This window comes from Salmo salar, chromosome ssa02 (assembly GCF_905237065.1).
Source record: "Salmo salar chromosome ssa02, Ssal_v3.1, whole genome shotgun sequence".
Classification (NCBI taxonomy): Eukaryota; Metazoa; Chordata; class Actinopteri; order Salmoniformes; family Salmonidae; genus Salmo; species Salmo salar.
Genome location: NC_059443.1, coordinates 82,420,255 through 82,441,422, shown reverse-complemented (window position 1 = coordinate 82,441,422; position 21,168 = coordinate 82,420,255). Strand labels below are relative to the sequence as shown.

At 39.6% G+C, this 21,168-nt stretch overlaps 1 protein-coding gene across 2 annotated transcripts; it reads right to left on the bottom strand.

Moving 5' to 3' along the window:
• Positions 1-2,548: 2,548 nt before the first annotated feature.
• Positions 2,549-17,161, bottom strand: LOC106608473 (zinc finger and SCAN domain-containing protein 21). 2 transcript variants are annotated; one of them, XM_045713096.1, is made up of 5 exons: positions 16,563-17,160; positions 12,040-12,540; positions 11,611-11,708; positions 11,300-11,483; positions 2,549-4,699 (listed from the first exon to the last, which is right to left on the bottom strand). In XM_045713096.1, exons 1-5 carry the CDS (start codon positions 16,849-16,851, stop codon positions 4,155-4,157), a joined length of 1,617 nt encoding a protein of 538 aa, XP_045569052.1. In that variant the 5' UTR covers positions 16,852-17,160; the 3' UTR covers positions 2,549-4,154. The 2 variants fall into 2 exon arrangements, with proteins under 2 accessions (XP_045569052.1, XP_045569057.1); XM_045713101.1 differs by lacking the exon at positions 2,549-4,699 and adding an exon at positions 7,799-7,914 and having other exon boundaries at positions 16,563-17,161.
• Between the last annotated feature and the right edge of the window lie 4,007 nt (positions 17,162-21,168).

Genomic DNA, 21,168 nt, shown 5'->3' with positions numbered 1-21,168 from the left:
TTAGGAAGGTGTTCCAAATGTTTGGTATAATCAGTGGATATATCTGCCATTTAGCAGACACTTTTATTCAAAGGGTTTTGCAGTCGTGTGAAAATGAGATGGAAACCCATTTAACTTGCATTTTTCATTCGGTACATGGGAATGCACTACGTAATCACTCAAAGCCTTTTATCTGCAATAAGTCTGTTTGATAGAAACATTTCTGGTGGGAAAAAGCATAAATTGTTTCATGCAGATTTGAGAATATTCACATGAAAATCTGTAGCAAATTAATCCAAATCAGATCCCACAATAACCTGGGGTCAGTTTTCAAACATTTCATCATTTAAAACAATCTTGGTGTGATTTTAAAACAAATGATGTTGAAGAGCTTCCTGGTAATATGTTAACATTAATTATTCATTCTGTTTTAGAAGTCAGAAGACAAACAACTAGACAGTTCTACAACACTCAAGACACAGACATCACTGGATTCCTATCAAGCAGGTGGTTCTAAATATATAACCTTCATAGCTGTATGATACAGAATGCGACCTACACACTTCCTTAAACCTAAAATAAGTAAATAGGTAATTGTCAAAAAAAATGATATATATTTTTTACATTTGAAACAGACGCAAGGGTTAGACACAATGTTGATTTAGATGTTCACAAATGCTTACATTTTGACTAATCACTAATGTCATGATATTTTGGGTAAAGTAAAAAGAATGTGAAATATTTGGGGCAGATTTTTTAAAAAGGATTATTATATTTACATTTTTTAGTCTTGTCTCATCGCTGCAACTCCGGTACGGACTCGGAAGAGGCGAACGTCAAGAGCCATGCGTCCTCCGAAACACAACCGCACTGCTTCTTGACACAATTCCCACGCATGCGCCCGGCCCGCCACAGGAGTCGCTAGAACGCGATGGGACAAGGACATCCTGACCAGCCAAACCCTCCCCCAACCCGGACGACGCTGGGCCAATTGGCTCTCCTGGTCGTGGCCGGCTGCGACAGAGCTGGGTATCAAACCAGAATCTGTATTAATGCAGCTAGCACAATGCAGTTCCTTAGACGCTGCGCCACTCGGAAGGCTGCATTTATATTTCTGTTCAGTATATATATTTTATATTTGAGATTCACTCTGTGTTTTGGCTCATTGTCCTGTTGAAAAACAAATGATAGTCCCACTAAGCGCAAACCAGATGGGATGGCGTATCGCTGCAGAATGCTATGGTAGCCAACCTGGTTAAGTGTGCCTTGGATTCTAAATAAATCACTGACAACGTCACTAGCCAAGCACCCCAACACCTCCTCCTCCATGCTTCACAGTGGGAACTACACATGCGGAGATCATCCGTTCACCTACTCGCGTCTCACAAAGACACTGCGTTTGACTGACCTTCGTGTCTTAAAGTAATGATGGACAATTGTTACTCTTTGCTTATATAAGCTGTTCTTGCCATAATATGGACTTGGTCTTTTACCAAATAGGGTTTATCTTCTGTATACCCCCCCACCTTGTCACAACACAACTTATTGGCTGAAACGCATTAAGAAGGAAAGAAATTACACAAATTAACTTTAAGAAGGCACACCTGTTAATTGAAATGCATTCCAGGTGACTTCCTCATGAAGCTGGTTGAGAGAATGCCAAGAGTGTGCAAAGCTGTCATCAGGGCAAAGGGTGGCTACTTTGAAGAATCTAAAATATTTTGATTTGTTTAACACTTTTTTTGGTTACTACATGATTCCATATGTGTTATTTCATGGTTTATGTCTTCACTATTATTCTACAATGTAGAACATACTAAAAATCAAGAAAAACCCTCGAATGAGTAGGTGTATCCAAACTTTTGACTGGTACTGTAAATTCCTCTACACAATGTCGCTTTAGAGAATTTGGCAGTGCGTCCAACCGACCTCACAAATGCAGACCACGCGTAACCACACCCACCCAGGACCTCCACATCTGGCTTCTTCACCTGCGGAAGACTGAGACCAGACACCCGGACAGCTGATGAAACCGAGTAGAATGTCTCTCTGTAATAAAGCCCTTTTGTGGGGAAAAACTCATTCTGATTGGCTGTTCCTGGCTCACCAATGGCTGTGCTCCTGCCCAGTCATGTGAAGTACATAGATTAGGGCCTAATGAATTTGACATTGACTGATTACCTTACATGTACTGTGAATCATTGAAATTGTTGCGTTTATATTTTTGGTCAGGATATATATATATATATATATATATATAGCCATATTATAAAGTATGAAAAGGCCTGTTCATTCACGTCATTAATTCACTATGACATATTTGTATATGTTTTATTAGACTTTTATGATGTAATAGATCATGTGAAGAACGGCGCTGAATGAGATGACTGCCATTTTATGATCCCGTAACCAACTAAGGTGGATATTGATCCAACACCTGCTGCTTATTCAAACCAGCCCACTGGGCACAGACGTCAGTTCAACATCTAGTTTCTATTTACATTTCTTTGAGTCGTTAACTAAAGTGAATTCAACATGAAATCAACACAAAATGTCACCTTTCATTGGATTTAGGTTGCAAGTTGGGTGGAGTCCAAGTCAAACCAAGACTCTTTATTTCTGAGCTCAGAGAGAATAACAGAGTTACACAGCGCAGTGTAGACAGTCTGAATTCCAAAGAATTGGGTGATGAGCAAGTATCTTTATAGTTTCCTGTTCCTGGGCGGGACTTTATTCATACAAGGACACAGGTGCAGCTGGTTTGCAACACAGGATGATACTCCCAAGAACAGGATATTATAATAGGACAGTTTCACAAGGTTAGTCACATAATCAGTTATGTGGACACACATACAATTAACATTTTCCATTACAGTCTGAATATTTTCATGTCATTAAATCATCAGTGGGCCAACAATGCAAATGTAAACAATGGAGCAAATGCATCACATTCAAATATCACTTGATTATCTGTAGTGCTGGAGGAATGACACATGCATATAAACACACACAGAGTTTAAAAAAGGACCATTTAAACACATGGAATCTGATCTACTCATATTCAAACTGACATACTCCATATTTTTCACGAGAATTTTCAATCCCAATGATGATAACTAAACAATTATTTAAGCTTTAACCAATCCCGAGGTTTGCAAGACCCTGGGTTTAATAATAATTAGGTAAAGACTCAGCTTATGCAAAAGGTCCGTACAGTTTATTCAGAGAACGTTCTAAAGTCAAAAAATGCAAAGACATGTCTTTTTATAACTCTCACCCCCAACTACTTTCACGCACATACAGACATACAAACAGTAGGTAGGATGTATTTTTCCCCACAGTCCTCATTCATCACTACCAGGCTGGCAGTTCTATCCTCCCGAGATTAGAGGGACCTTGACAGGACTCCCTTTCCTGTCATAAGTTTCTTAGAGTTCCAACCAGGTCAGGTCATGAATAGTTTAATTGTCCTCTGTATTTTCTTAGAGACACACACTTCTCTCCCTTACTGGTCTCGACCAAACCTTATAAGTTTATCACTTTAATTATTCATGTTACATAATATAATAATTAATAATAGTTACGTTTGTCTAATTATTCATTATACATGTTAAATAATCTAATAATTACGTTTGTCTAATTATTCATTATACATAATCTAATAATTACGTTTCAGGGTGGAATTCTTTAATCATTACTTTAAACATAGAAATTCCCTTATCAATATTCAATTCATGTTTTCTAATAAAAACCTGAAAATATATTTTTGAGTATACTTTGTACAATGCAATTTCATATGGTATAAACAAGTAAACACATTCTCAGTCAACAATAAGACATTGATAGAACTGTACGTTCTCTGATGAATTTTAAGTCAATGTGATGTGAAATATGAGTTCACACACTAGGATAAGTAAGTATTCTCTCCTGTGTGGATTCTCACGTGACATTTAAGTTACTGTGATGAGTAATATGTCTTCCCACAGTCTGAACATTTGTAAGGCTTCTCCCCTGTGTGCAGTCTCATGTGTTCTTTCAGGCTTCCTAAATGGGTAAAACACTTTGAACACTGGGAGCAGTGGTAAGGCTTCTCCCCTGTGTGTATTCGCTCATGAACTCTCAGGTTTTCTAATAGGCTAAAACTATTTCCTCACTGGGCGCAATGGTATGGTGTCTCACGTGTGCATTCGCTCATGAGCTTTGAGGGTGTCCAAGCGCTTAAAACTCTTCCCACACTGAGAGCAAGGGTGTGGCTTCGCTCCTGTGTGTATCCTCTCATGTCTTTTCATGCTAACTAAATGGTTAAAACTCTTTCCACAATGTGAGCAGTAGTAAGGCTTCTCCCCTGTGTGCAGTCTCATGTGTTCCTTCAGGCTTCCTGACCGGATAAAACGCTTTCCACACTGGGCGCAATGGTATGGCTTCTCCCCTGTGTGTATTTGCTCATGAGTTTTGAGGGTGTCTAACCGCTTAAAACGCTTTCCACACTGGGAGCAATGGAAAGGCCTGTCCCGTGTGTGTGTTCGCTCATGAGCTTTCAGATTTCCTAAGTGGCTAAAACTCTTTCCACACCGGGCGCAATTTTGTGGCTTCGGTTCTGTGCGTGTCCTCTCATGTCTTTTCAGGCTTCCTAACTTGGTAAAACTCTTTCCAATCTGGGAGCAGAGGTGTCGTCTAGCTGGTTTGGACGTCTTTGGTTCCTCCAAGTTTGGTTTTCCTCCTGCCAAAGACATTGCTTAATTTTAAGAGAGACAAGCGTGAAATCTCCATATGAAGTTTAATCCAAATCAGATCCCTCAATAGCCTGAGGCCAGTTTTCAAACATTTCATAATTTGAAACAAATGATATTGTAGTGTCTCCTGACCCCTCCTGTCTCAGCCTCCAGTATTTATGCTGCAGTAGTTTGTGTCGGGGGGCTAGGGTCAGTCTGTCACATCTGGAGTATTTCTCCTGTCTTATCCGGTGTCCTGTGTGAATTTAAGTAGTCTCGCTCACTCACTCACTCACTCACTCACTCACTCACAGGACCTGAGCCCTAGGACCATGCCTCAGGACTACCTGGCATGATGACTCCTTGCTGTCCCCAGTCCACCTGGCCGTGCTGCCTGCGGCTATGGAACCCTGACCTGTTCACCGGACGTGCTACCTTTTTTTTACATTTTTATTTTTAACCTTTATTTAACTAGTTAAGTCAGTTAAGAACAAATTCTTATTTTCAATGACACCTTCGGAACAGTAAGTTAACTGCTTTGTTCAGGGGCAGAACGACAGATTTGTACCTTGTCAGCTCGGGGATTCGAACTTGCAACCTTTCGGTTACCTGTCCTAGACCTGATGTTTTCAACTCTCTAGAGACAGCAGGAGTGGTAGAGACACTCTCAAAGATTGGCTATGAAAAGCCAACAGACATTTACTCCTGAGGTGCTGACCTGTTGCACCCTCGACAACTACTGTGATTATTATTATTTGACCATGCTGGTCATTTATGAACATTTGAACATCTTGGCCATGTTCTGTTATAATCTCCACCCGGCACTACCAGAAGAGGACTGGCCACCCCTCATAGCCTGGTTCCTCTCTAGGTTTCTTCCTAGGTTTTGGTCTTTCTAGGGAGTTTTTCCTAGCCACCGTGCATCTACACCCGCATTGCTTGCTGTTTGGGGTTTTAGGCTGGGTTTCTGTACAGCACTTTGAGATATCAGCTGATGTAAGAAGGGATATATAAATACATTTGATTAATTACTGATAATATGTTTGTGATATCTGTGTCATAGAACTGTCTAGTTCTAGGATACTTATAAAACTGAATTAATAAAATAAGTAATGTATTCCTTTCAGCAGGTGGTTGTAAATATATAACCTTCATAGCTGTATGATACAGAATGCGACCTACACACTTCCTTAAACCTAAAATAAGTAATTTTGTGTGGAAGTCCAAAACTTGGAGACAGACACAAAGCTCATCAGTAACATCTCCCCGTTGTTGAAAGGGTCGACCCAACGGATGTTTCATTTATTTAGACGTTCACACATATTTTACATTTTGACTATCATTAATGTCATGATATTTTGTGTAAAGTAAAAAATTATATGACATATTTTGGGTAGATGTTCCTAAAAATATAAACGCAACATGTAAAGTGTTGGTCCCATGTTTCATGAGCTGAAATAAAAGATCCCAGAATTCTTCCATACGCACAAAAGCTTATTTCTCTCAAATTCTGTGCACACATTTGTTTACATCCCTGTTAGTGAACATTTATTCCTTTGCCAAGACAATCCATCCACTTGACAGGTGTGGCATATCAAGAAGCTGATTAAACAGCGTGATCATTACACAGGTGCACCTTGTGCTGGGGACAATAAAAGGCCACTCTAAAATGTGCAGTTTTGTCACACAACACAATGCCACAGATCTCTCAAGTTTTGAGGGAGTGTGCAATTGGCATGCAACTGGAGCAGTTATCAGATAATTGAATGTTCATTTCTCTACCAGAAGCTGCATCCAACATAATTTTAGAGAATTTGGCAGTACATCCAACTGGCCTCACAACCGCAGACCACGGTTAACAACGCCAGCCCAGGACCTCCACATCGTCTGAGACCAGCCACAAGAACAGATGATGAAACTGAGGAGTATTTCTCTCTGCAATAAAGCCCTTTTGTGGGGAAAAAATAATTCTGATTAGCTGTTCTGGGTTATGCCCTCCCAGGGCCACCAATGGCTGCGCCCCTAGCCAGTCATGTGAAGTCCATAGATTAGGGCCTCGTTCATTTATTTACATTGACTGATTTTCTTATTTGAACTGTAAATCGTTGAAATTGTTGCATTTATATTTTGTTCAGTATTTTACAGTGCCTTCGTAAAGTATTCAGACTCCTTGACTTTTTCCACATTTTGCTGGGTTACAGCCTTATTCCAAAATGTATTCAATAGTTTTTTCCCCCCTCTTCAATTGACACACAATATCCCATGATGACAAAGCAAAAACGTTTTTCGAAATTTTTCCTAATTTATTAAAAATAACAAACTTAAATATCACATTTACATAAGTATTCAGAACCTTTACTCAGTACTTTGCTGAAGCCCCTTTAGCAGCAATTACAGCCTAGAGTCTCCTTGGGTATGATGCTACAAGCTTGACACACCTGTATTTGTGGAGTTTCTCCCATTATTCTCTGCAGATCCCCTCAAGCTCTGTCAGGTTGGATGGGGAGCGTCGCTACACAGGATAATCAATGGAAACATGATGAACCTCAGCTCAATTTCGAGTCTCATATCAAAGGGTCTGAATACTTATGTAAATAAGGTATTTATGTTTTTTTATCACATTTGCAAAAAAAAATGTAATCCTGTTTTTGGGTATTGTGTGTACATTGATGAGGAATATTAAAAAAAAAAATAATAATAATTTTAGAATCAGACTAACGTAAAAAAACAGAAAAAGTCAAGGGTTCTGAATACTTTCAGAAGGCACTGTATATAGTGTATATAATAATGTATAGTGTATATAATAATGTATATTGCCATGTTATGAAGTATGAAACGGCTTGTTCATTCACGTGTCATGAATTCATTATGACATCATCATATTTGTATATGTTTTACGTTAATTGTTTAGGGCTCATTGAACAAACATGGGAAACAGTGTTTAAACCCTTTACAATGAAGATCTGTGAAGATATTTTGATTTTTATGAATTATCTTTGAAAGACACGGTCCTGAAAAAGATAAATACATTTTTTTGCTGTTAATTTGTATATGTTTTACGGGTTGAAAAGTGTTTTTTTCTCAGACATAAATAAAGAAATTCCAGCTGAAAGACAAAGGCCATAACTTTAATAAAATAACAAATTAACTGGCAAAGTAGCGGAGCGAGGTCCGCATCCAGCAACGTCATGAGTCACGTTCTTGCAGCTGTTTCAGTACAACACTACAGGGAGAGAAAGGGGGAGAGGGCAAACTCCACTTTACTAGTTTCATAGTATGGAATCACTTAGTAGTTTCTGGATTTTGTGTAAACTTCTCCTTTAAAGCATCATTGACAAATAATTAATTGAAGTAACATTTGTAGACTAGCTTTTAAGAGTGTTGGGCCAGTAACCAAAAGGTTGCTGGTTCAAATCTGCCATTTTGCCCTTGAGCAAGGCAGTTAACCCCCAACAACAACTGCTCCCCAGGCACCGATGACGTGGTCATCGATTAAAGGCAGCCCCCCGCACCTCTCTGATTCAGAGGGGTTTGGTTCAATGTGGAAGACACATTTAGGGTGGATGGATTCAGTTGTGACTGACTAGGTATCCCCTTTCCTTTCCCTTTTCATCCCAGTCATCCTTAAAAGACTCCATAATGTTTCATTTGATGCTACAGTCATCCTTTAAGACTCCATAATGTTTCATCATTAGATAATACAGTCCTCCAACAATGGGTGCCATATGAATCTTTACCACTTGCTCTGTAATATGAGTAGTATTCAGATTTCATTCAAACATTTCTTACATGAATATTGAAAAATATAAACATGAATATTGAAATAAATATATATATTTAAATGTTTATATTTAAATGTTTATATATATATATATATATATATATATATATATATAGTTGAACATAATATACTGTAAGGGTATATTAGTTCAAGGATCTCTGCTAGTGTTAAAATTATGGGCCATTTTATATAGAGAAATTGTGGTGAAATCCTGCATGGAGCCTTCACTGTGCTCTGCCACTTTAAGAGCGCATCAGCAGTCAGGAAGGAGGAAATAAAGATAGTGCTTCTCTCTGTGGAGAGCTCTCGGTTGGCGCGGTTTGACAGTGTGTGCAACTCTGCAGAACTCTTGTTTATTTTCAGCGTGCTTAGTTGTGAAGTGTTTAAGTCGATCGCCGGTGTTACCCCTCTAGGTCGTGGTTGTAGTCTTTTTGGGGCCGCTCCTGTCATTGTGTGAGTGGTGGAGTAGCAACATTGTTGTGAAGCTTTGAAAAACACACCATCAGGTGTTTCAGACGGACAGACTGAAGTCAACAGCTCAGACCCTCCTCTCTCATTTTCCCTCTAATGCTTTTCACTGCTGCAGACTTTCTTTTTATCCTTTCAATGTTTGTTGGACTATTATTCCTCTGCCAGTTGTAGTTGGTGGGACATTTTAGTTAAAGGGAGTTTGCGTTAGAGTTCATGTTTATTGTCGTTTGAATTGTATGGATTTTGTGTGGGACTGTTTACATTTGGCCGAGAAGATTTTGGGACATTTTAAGGCCTCTGTTGTCTATGAACACAACCACCCACACACCCACACATACCCTGCACTCCTCCACTGGGAGGTAATACAGATTGTTGCAAATCCTCTAATGTTGATGACTGGGTACTTTCTTGCCAATTGTTTCTATGAAGTTGCCGCTAAATTGCTCTGCCATTATTATTGTATGAGGTATTATTGGTTGGGTTACCCCTGGGCTGCGACATGGTTTTTATTTGGTGGGTCTTATGTTCTCTCTCCACTGGCTATTGCCAGGGAAATTGCAAGATTATGTTATAATGCTTTTGCATTATAATGGTTGTTTAATTCGACAGAATAGAGTATTCTGTTAACTATTGTGTGTGTGTTCTACTGAGGATGGGCCTCTATGAGATAACACTGACAGAGGAGATATACGATGTCTTTGGGTGAAAACCTAAAGAGCATTCCAGGGAACATGAGTTAATGTTTCTGTTCTATACCGTACCAGGGAGAGATGGTTCCAGTTTGGAGTAGGAGGGCCAGACACTGGTCTATGTAATGAAAACTGTTGACACAGCAGATGCTGTCTGCTATGTATTATAGATATCTTTCATAGAATGGTCACAAGGTTAAGATTTGTATGTATCTACTGTTCGTCATGTAGGTTGAAAGGGGTGTATCTTGGTTATAAAATACCTTTGTACTTTTGTTTTGTCACTCTCAATGGATCATTAGAAAATGGTGAATCGTTGACAAGTCATTGCTATTGCAAAGCTCTTATTATTAAAGATTTAGTTTAAGTATAACTCTGACTGGTGTGATAAGTTTGTCTCTCCTCATTTTATAGTAAAAAAATGAACCACCACACTATCTGGCCAACAGGCTACACTCTATTCAGTATCTTCTGCTGATGTGTGCCTGGTAGCGCTACTCTACTCTTTTCCTTTCAGCAGGTTAATACCTGCCTGGCGCCCCAATAAAATCCCTATCTTTACCCTCCTCTAACAATACAGCTACAGAATTAGCACAGTAGGCCAATGTAACTTAAGGTTACCTGAAATATTTAGGACCAACTTATTCCTTGCCACCCATTCTGAAACTAACTTCAGCTCTTTGTCAAGTGTTGCTGTCATTTCAGTTGCTGTGGTGAGTTATCCGCATACATGGACATTAGTAAAGTAGTAAAGATTGAAAAAACTAAAGGTGCCTAGACAGCTGCCCTGGGGAATTCCTGATTCTGTTGCGCTGGCTCCCATTCTAGAACACCCTCTGTGTTCTGTTAGACAGGTAACTCTTTATCCACAATATAGCAGGGGGTGTAAAGCCATAACACAAGTTTTTCCAGCAGCAGACTATGATCGCATTGTATCTCGTCAAACAATTTTGACAAAAAAATGTAAGGGTTGGTAACAGGCTGATTAATCAGCAACTTCAGCCAGTAAAGGGGGCTTTACTATTCTTAGGTAGCAGAATGACTTTTGCCTCCCTCCAGGCCTGAGGGCACACACTTTCTAGTAGGCTTAAATTGAAGTTAGGGCAAATAGGAGTGGCAATATCGTCTGCTATTATCCTCAATCCTTTTCCATCCTTGTTGTAAGACCCCGGTGACTTGTCATTGTTGATAGACAACAATAAGTGTTCCACATCTTCCACACTAACTTTACAGATTCAAAATTACAATGCTTGTCTTTCATAATTTGGTTAGATATACTTGGATGTGTACTATCAGCGTTTGTTGCTGGCATGTCAAGTCTAAGTTTTTTTTATCTTGCCAATTAACAAAATCATTCAAGTAGTTGGCAATATCTGTGGGTTTTGTGATGAATGAGCCATCTGATTCAATGAATGATGGAGCAGAGTTTGACTTTTTGCCCAAAATGTCATTGAAGGTGATACAAAGCTAACTTTCATCAAGTTTTAATATGGCCTATTGGTTTCTCTTTTCATTGGCATAATCCTTTTTCAGTGTTATGATAATCATAACATCCATATCCACCAGTCTATCTTCATGTCAACTGACAGAACTCTGCTGGTTGTCCTGGTAACAGATACCAGTGGGCAGATCTATTTTATTTGTTCAAACTAAACTACAGCACTTACTTTGATGAGTCAAATCTGATCCTTTCTTCTCTTCTCCTCCTCTCACAGTTCCACGCAGCCCCGTTGTTTTCCTGCAGTCCACCAGCAGCACAGACAACCTCTTCATACCCAGCAGTAAGGCGCTACCGGGAGAGGCACGACACAGGGACTCCGGGAAGGCGGAAGGGGGTGGGCTAGCATTGTCCTGGTAACCATAAAGAGGTGACACATATCATTATGGATGCTGATGTCACTGTTGACAAAGTGCTTTACAGAAACCCAGCCCAGACCCCGATAAAGCAAGCTGTATACTAGACCAGACCAAGCTGTACCATCTGGTGTTCTGATCTGGAGAGACTCTTCTCTGCCTCGTCAGCATCAGGATGTTGTTGAGGCTTCCCAGAGGATCCACAATAGTCATGTCTCTCTCCTGTGTGAATGAGAACATCAAACACGTGGTAAACTTATGACCGTCTATTAAAATCATAGGGTCTTACAAGAGGCATGAATATCTCTAAAAAGGGCCTAAAATGCAAATGTTAAAGGGTTGTTCGACAAAATGGGTGCCTTTGAAGAATTCAAATAAATCTAATTTAAAAGTCCCAAAAACATATGTACCAATGGCAGATTGACCCTTTAACAATTCCTACATTACTGAACAACATATTCAAGTGTAGAACTTCAGTAGAATGCTCCTTTAAAACCACACATTAGTTCAACAACTGCATAGTTTGTGTCCCTGTTTTTAAGACAGTACTCACTGGTCTTAATCGGATCTTCAGTCTCCTCCTCCTCTTTCACTCCTAAAACGTCTTCCTCCTCTTTAATTGAGATAGCCTCCTCTTCCTCTTTTACGCCAAAAGGTTCTTCCTCTTCTGTCACTACATTCTCTTCTTCTTTCAATGTTATGGCATCTTCCTCCTTTTTGATTCTGAAAGCTTCTACTTCCTCTTCCACGCTGATAACCTCTTTCCCATCTTCCTCTTTCACTGTAATATCATCCTCGTTCAACGTGATAGCCTCCTCTTCCTCCCTTTTCATACTGAAAGCTTCTTCTGTTTCCTCCTCTTTCACTCCCAAAACGTCTTCCTTCTTCACCTTTATTGAGATAACATCCTCTTCCTCTCTAAAGGGTTCTTTTCCTATAACAACCTCCTCTTCCTCAATTTTCATTCTGAAAGGTTCTTTCACTGTAATATCCTCCTCTTCTTCTTCCATGTTCAGCGCCAGAGCTTCTTTCTCCAAACAGCAAACCTCATCTTCTTTAGCAGGGGAGGAGTAGTTTAGTGAGCTCATGGTCAGTGATGTTAGCTAGCTAATTAACATTAGCGACTAGCCTAGTTCTAGGCTCAGCATCAATCTTTAACAAGTTTGCAAATTGAACAAGCAAATTAGGTTAAAGTTAACCACTAGATACGTCAACAGAACTGTGTTTACAACACTGAGATTAGCTCATGTACATTAACATGGTCTAAAGCGCCAATCTTTCAGTTTTATGTTGGTTAGCAAGCTACCGAGGTGGTTGAAAGAGTAGCGGTGTTGTTGTTCCTGAAGAATCGTCCCGTCCAGTAAATTATACGTCACGCAAGAGGCGTCACCTGAAAGACGCACATCCGCCATCTGCTGGCTGGAGTGGGTAACGCAGATTGGAAACAATAGTTACTACACTTTTTGTATTGGAAAGAACGTCATAATAATTTAACAATAAGCTGATATATTTTCTCTTACGTCTTACAAATAATACTTTCCTGTACACAGACGTAGAAGCTTAATATTAATATGTAGATAATGAATAAATACTTCTGTGCTGCCATCCTGTTAGGTTACAGATTATTTTATTACAGTGGTTAAAATGGATTTTCATTGTGTTCCATGGTGTTTATCGCTCCCTAGTGGAGCTTTCTGGTACTTAGAACGACTGTACGAAAACAGGAAGTACAGAATTCGTTCTGCACGCATAAAAGCAGCTAGAAACAACGCTACGGTTCAGGTCTTTCAGTGCAGTTATTTCTTGTCACGCTTCAGCTTCGGAAAATATTTTTAAGTTCGATTCAAGCATATTGCTAGTGATGATAATCTTGTTATTGATAGAATTGCTTACTTATCCATGTTGGTTGCATTTACTCACACAAATTGCCTTGCCTTTCATGGGGGGGGGAGACATGTTAAATATGGATTTTTAAGCCTTGAGACAGTGGAGGCATGGATTGTGTATGTGTGCCATTCAGAGGGTGAATGGGGAAGACAAAATATTGAAGTGTCTTTGAACGGAGTTCTTGTGTCAAGAACTGCAACGCTACAGTTTCCCATGTGTACCAAGAGTGGTCCACCACCCAAACAGTGGCAGTCAATGCGGTTTAAGATGAGGGAGGACGATTTATTTAGCATAGTATCCCTCTGTTTGAGCCGGGTGTTTGAGTAGGCTAAACTTGCTAGCTGCATTTGCTAGCTAAGTAAGTGAAACAAAGTGGAAAATAAGTGACTCTCTCTTGCTTCTCCTAATTTGTTCAAAACTGTTCAACTATTGTCTTTCTCTCTGAGTCAACTACTCACATGTTATGCACTGCAGTGCTAGCTAGCTGTAGTTTATGCTTTCAGTACTAGATTCATTCTCTGATCCTTTCATTGGTTGGACAACATGTCAGTTCATGCTGCAAGAGCTCTTATAGTTTGGAGGACGTCCTCCGGAAGTTGTCATAATTACTGTGTAAATCTATGGAAGGGCTTGAGAATCATGAGCCTCCTAGGTTTTGTATTGAAGTCAATGTACCCAGAGGAGGATGCAAAATACTATGTTTTAATCAGTTATTTGGTGACGTGATTATATTTAGTATAGTTTTATCTAAAAAGGATAATTTTCTATATATTTACATTTTTCTGAAAATCAGGATGGGTCTCCCCTTCCTCTGCTGAGGAGCCTCCACTGCACCCAAAGGACATCCAGCCAACTTGACACAATTGTGGGAAGCATTGGAGTCAACATGGGCCAGCATCCCTGTGGAACACTTTTTGACACCTTGCAGAGTCCATGCCCTGACGAATTGAGGCTGTTCTGAGGGGAAAGGGGGAGGGTCCAACTCCATATTAGGAAGGTGTTCCAAATGTTTGGTATAATCAGTGGATATATCTGCCATTTAGCAGACACTTTTATCCAAAGGGTTTTGCAGTCATGTGTGAAAATGAGATGGAAACCCATTTAACTTGTATTTTTCATTCGGTACATGGGAATGCACTACGTAATCACTCAAAGCCTTTTATCTGCAATAAGTCTGTTTGATAGAAACATTTCTGGTGGGAAAAGGCATATTGTTTTATGCAGATTTGAAAATATTCACATGAATATCTGTAGCAAATTAATCCAAATCAGATCCCTCAATAACCTGGGGTCAGTTTTCAAACATTTCATCATTTAAAACAATCTTGGTGTGATTTTAAAACAAATGTTGTAGAGCTTCCTGGTAATATGTTAACATGAATTATTCATTCTGTTTTAGAAGTCAGAACACAAAACACTAGATAGTTCTACGACACTCAAGACACAGACGTCGCTGGATTCCTATCAAGCAGGTGGTTGTAAATATATAACATTCATAGCTGTACGATACAGAATGTGACTTTTTCGATACGCATGAAAGCTTATTTCTCTCCAAATTTGTGCACAAATTTCTTTACATCCCTTTGCCAAGATAATCCATCCACCTGACAGGTGTGCCATATCAAGGCTGATTAAACAGCATAGTCATTACACAGGTGATAAAGGAATTTGTATGTTTAAAGTAATGACTCAATTATTCCATCCTGAAACTGTATAACTGTGTGAAATGTATTAGAATTATAAAGACTATAATCCAATAATGTGTGTTACTATTTAGTAACACATTTAGCAATAAGCAGAAGTATAGTTGAGACATTCAAGGAGAAGAGGAACTGTCAACAGACAACTTGTGACCACTGTGAAACTGATAACAGGAAGGAGGTCTCCCCACCCAGGAGGGGAGAAACCGTTGGGCTTGCAGAAACATGTGGCAGAATATGATAAGCAATGTATGTGTTGGAGAAGACTTGTAAATAGCATTGACAGTTTTAGAGGAGAGGGGCATTTATAAGGGGTATGGTATGACCAAATGTGAGGTATAAAAGGCTATGAGCATTGTATGATTTTCAGAGCGCTCTCTGAATAAAGTATTGATCTATTGCAGACTGAGACTTTGTCTAAATTCTTCTATTAACCAGGGCCTTACAACCCCTGGGAATTGGTCAAAGGTATAGTGATTGTTGAGTTATCATCATTGGGATTGAAAATTCTCGTGACAACAGGTGCTCCTTATGCCGGGGACAATTAACCAGCATGGCTACCACAGCATTCTGCAGCGATACGCCATCCCATCTGGTTTGGGCTTAGTGGGACTATCATTTGTTTTTCAACATTACAATGACCAAACACACCTCCAGGCTGTGTAAGGGCAATTTGACCAAAAAGGAGAGTGATGGAGTGCTGCATCAGATGACCTGATCTCCACAATCACCCAACTTCAACCCATTTGAGATGGTTTGGGATGAGTTGGACCGCAGAGTGAAGGAAAAGCAGCCAACAAGTGCTCAGCATATGTGGAAACTTCTTCAAGACTGTTGGAAAAGCATTTCAGGTGAAGCTGGTTGAGAGAATGCCAAGAGTGTGCAAAGCCGTATTTGTAGTAGTCGGGGACAGCCCTAATGGGAACAAATACCAGTGGGCAGATCTATTTTATTTGTTCCAACTAAACTACAGCACTTACTTTGATGTGTCAAATCTGATCCATCTATTGCAATCATAGAGTCTTACAAGAGGCATGAACATGTCTAAAAAGGGCCTAAAATGGCAACTTTCATTATGATTTTTTAAATATATTGTTTGTGATGCAAATGTTAAAGGGTGACTTTCACTTTTACTTGAGTCATTTTCTATTAAGGTATCTTTACTTTTACTCAAGTATGACAATTGGGTACTTTTTCCATCACTGTGATGCAAATGTTAAAGGGTTGTTCCACAAAATGGGTGTATTTTGCATCCCTTTGATATTTTAAGTAGAAATTATTCTCCACTATTGAATTTTAAAAGATTGTTATATTAGATAAAGTGCACTTTAATATTGACCACATGGAGAATTCAATACATCTAATTTAAAAGTCCCCTAAATATAAGTACCAATGGCAGATTGCCCCTTAAACAATTCCTACAGTACTGAACAACATATTCAAGTGTAGAACTTCAGTAGTTTGAGCCCGTTTTTAAGACAGTACTCACTGGTGGTAATCGGTACTTCAGTCTCCTCCTCCTTTTTCACTACCAAAACGTCTTCCTCCTCCTCTTTTACTGAGATAGCCTCATCTTCCTCTTTCCCTCCAAAATGTTCTTCCTCTTCTTTCACTACATTTTCTTCTTTCAATGTTATGGCATTTTCCTCCTTTTTGATTCTGAAAGCTTCTACCTCCTCCTTTTCCACTCTGACAACCTCTTTTCCATCTTCCTCTTTCACTGTAATATCATCCTCTTCTTCTTTCAAAGTAATAGCCTCCTCTTCCTCCTTTTTCATTCTGAATGCTTCCTCGTCTTCTTTCACCAGAGCTTATTTCTCCGTCGAGCTTCGTGAGCTCATGCTCCGGGTGATTAGCCTAACGCTGTATCAATTTAACACATTCGCTAATTTCACAAGCAAATTACGTTTAAAAGAAGTAGTAGATAGGTAAACAGAATTATGTTTAAACCACCAAGAGTAATATACACAAGATTGGTCGAAAACGCTTCAATGTTTCGGTTTTATGTTGGCTATCAAATCAGTTGTCGCAGTTGAAGAAACCTCCCGTCCAGTGTTGCCAACTAATTTTCAGAGGAAGTTGATAGGGGCAAGTCGATTTGTTGCTAAAAGTTGCTAAATGACGGTGTGATGTCATTGCGTGATGACGTCATTACGTAATAACGTAAACCTGCATCATTATGTAGAATACACAATAACGTTACTCAAATTGACTGGCCATTTCGGCGAAAATATGATTTGACATTTGTTAGTTTAGATTTGTTTGTTTATTATCATATATTTTTATTTGTAAAAGTAATATAAACACAACATAATTTATATGATCAGATATTTTTATTTTTAAACACAACACATTGAATAATTAAACAATTACACATTATTGAACAATTACATTTTATTTATTTTCTTTTCAACTAGTAAACCTACACATTCTGAACAATTATAGTTTTAAGCAGTGTATTGGTAGTTAACATGCTACCTAACTGATCAACAATTATAGGTACAAGCTAATAACAAGGTATATATGCTATCTTCTTGAACAAGCAACTTAACTCAAATAATGATGTGTGCGCTAGGCATCTGTCTCCAGCTCTCTCCGGGTTGTTGTGCTGCTTGGCTGGCCAGCTGCCAGCTGGTTTCCTCCAGATATTTCCACTATTCTCACACACACTGCAGTACACACTGCCACCATCAGCTGTGTGTCTCCGCCAGTTCCAGAAAGTCCACTCCTTGCATACGTACTGTAAATATGATGAACCATAGATTGGCAAGGAAATCCTCTTCATCTTCACTGTCCAACTGCATTGTCACGGAGCTGGAACCAGCAGTAGAGGATTGAGTGGCCTTAAAGCTGTATGCTGCTGTGGTGCCAAACTGCTGCAGAACTTCACTTGGTAGTTTATGCTGGTAACAGGTATCACCAGCCAGCTTCAGTCCATACCGCACCAGGAGTATGGAGTTGAGAGTGTGCAGTGACATTCTATTTCTTAACTTTGACTTGACCACACTCATTGGCCTCATGGGCTGCACCAGATTTGCCAGTTCTTGCTGTGAGATGTTACCACACTCTTCCACCAAGGCACCTGCAAGTTCCCGGACATTTCTGGGGGAATGGCCCTAACCCTCACCCTCCGATCCAACAGGTCCCAGACATGCTAAATGGGATTGAGATCCGGGCTCTTGCTGGCCATGGCAGAACACTGACATTCCTGTCTTGCAGGAAATCACGCACAGAACGTGCAGTATGGCTGGTGGCATTGTCATGCTGGAGGGTCATGTCAGGATGAGCCTGCAGGAAGGGTACCACATGAGAGAGGAGGATGTTTTCCCTGTAACGCACAGCGTTGAGATTGCCTGCAATGACAACAAGCTCAGTCCAATGATGCTGTGACCATGACAGAGACTCCACCTCCAAATCAGACCATCACCCCTGATGAGACAAAACCGCGACTCGCCAGTGATGATGAACATGGTACCTTCAGGCATTTGGAAATTTCTCCCAAGGATGAACCAGACTTGTGGAGGTCTACAATATTTTCTGAGTTCTTGGCTGATTTCTTTTGATTTTCCAATGATATCAAGCAAAGAGGCACTGAGTTTGAAGGTAGGCCTTGAAATACATCCACAGGTACACCTCCAATTGACTCAAATGATGTCAACTAGCCTATTAAAAGTTTCTAAAGCCATAACATCATTTTCTGGAATTTTCCAAGCTGTTTAAAGGCACAGTCAACTTAGTGTACGTAAACTTCTGACTCACTGGAATAGTGATACAGTGAAATCATTTGTCTGTAAACAATTGTTGGAAAAATTACTTGTGTCATGCACAAAGTAGATGTCCTAACCCACTTGCCAAAACTACAGTTTGTTCACAAGAAATGTGTAGAGTGGTTGAAAAACGAGTTTTAATGACTCCAACCTAAGTGTATGTAAACTTCCGACTTCAACTGTAGATTGATGAGGGGAATTTAAAAAAAATGTTTTTGAATAAAGCTGTAATGTAACAAAATGTGGGAAAAGTCAAGGGGTCTGAATACTTTCCGAAGGCACAGTATATATCCTAATAAATAGAATTTGGACAGAAACATGGTTATTTTTTTATTTAAGCAGGTAACTCAACTGAGAACACAGTCTCATTTACAGCAAATACCTGGGGAATAGTTACTGGGCAGAGGAGGGGGGGATGAATGAGCCAATTGCTGGGGATAATTAGGTGACAGTGATGGTATGAGGCTCAGATTGGGAATGTAGCCAGGACACCAGGGTACATTTACATTTTAGTCATTTAGCAGACGCTCTTATCCAGAGCAACTTACAGTAGAGTGCATACATTTTTATTAAATATTTCTGAAATACTGGCCCCCCGTGGGAATCGAACCCACAACCCTGGCGTTGCAAGCGCCATGCTCTACCAACTGAGCAACAGTGGGAGTTAGGGTTAACACCCCAACTCTTATGATAGGTGCAATTGGATCTTTAGTGACCACAGAGAGGACACTCGTTTAACATCTAATCCAAAAGACAGCAAACTACACAGGGCAATGTCAACCAATCACTGCCCGGGATATTGTTTTTAGACTAGAGGAAAGGGTACCTCCTACTGGCCCTCTAACACCACTTCCAGCAGAATCTGGTCTCCCATCCAGGGATCAAACAGGACCAACCCTGCTTAGCTGGAGAAGCCAGCAGTGGGATGCAGGGTGGTATGCTGCTGTCTCTAAAATCCAGCCTAATTATTTTCCCTCAGGATGTTCTGGTAAATAGTGGTTGTAGTGTACTGCTGTCACCACCAGGCCTGGAGGGCATTTTGACTTTGTTGATAGCGAGCTGTGTTAGCGAGAGCGAGCTGTGTTAGCGAGCTGTGTTGCTAAAGACGTAGCAGCTAGCTAACAGACAACCGATCAACCTACTGTGTGTATTGAACATTCATATTCGACAGCCTTACCTATAGAGTAGCACCTTCTCTTCTTGACATCAAAGATGCAGTGTATTGTTGCTGTAGGAGTTTATAATTAATAATCCTATTTATTTCAAGCCACACCAATATGTCACCATACTATTCCTTTAAAGCTCCTCTGTCAGATATAAATCATCAGAGTGGGAAACCAACTGAAATGAAAACAATGGAGCAAATGTATCACTATCAGAGAGGTGTATTATGACATCAGATAGAACTACTCAGACATTCCAAACCAGGCCTCATCCATATCATGAAGGTGGACATTGATCCAACCATTTCAAAAGTAATGACCAGGCTGATGGAAACAGGATATGCCTTAACACTTTTATAAATGCCGACAGACTATATGTTAGTTCGTTTGACGTGATGGGGTCTTTTTGTGTCAGTCAAAACATTTTAGTGAGAAATAGCTGTGGAAACTCCTTTATGAGCAAATATTTATATAATAACCATCACATCTTAGTTAACTTGGAGACACGATGATATGTTGTGTGGTCCTCCCACTACGACTTGGAAACCCATGTAGTTTATTAGGCTACAGATGAAATAAGTTATGAACTTCACAGGGTGGTGAAACTGCATGTGATGAGCTTGATGCTCCTTTCCAATACATTTTGATGGTCTTATTCTGGTGACATGATGATTGATGCTTGGCTGCCATTTGACAAATAAAATATTTATCTTATCCATAATAATCTCATCATGTAGGTAGCCTACCAGCACAGTATATGTGAGCTGTTGGCTACAGTACACGTGCCATGTTCACATTTTATATAAAACGCAACAGCTTTTAAAAACCATCAGTAGAGTTGAAAATGTGATGGAAACCAATTTATTTTTCATTCAGTTCATGGGAATTTAAAAACAAAAGTATTTTTTTGTGCACTACGTTATCATGCAAAGCGTTTTATCCGCAATAAGTCTGTTTGATGGAAACATTTCTGGTGGGAAAATGCGTATATTGTTTAATGCAGATTTTAGAATATTCACAGAAAAATCTGTCGCAAGTTGCACGGAAATGTAGCTACTAAGGTGGATATTGATCCAAAATTCCCCCAGGAAAGTGGAACGAGGAACTCTTCATTGAGACAATGATAAACAGCAATCCATGGGAGAGTTGTGATGGATATTATAAA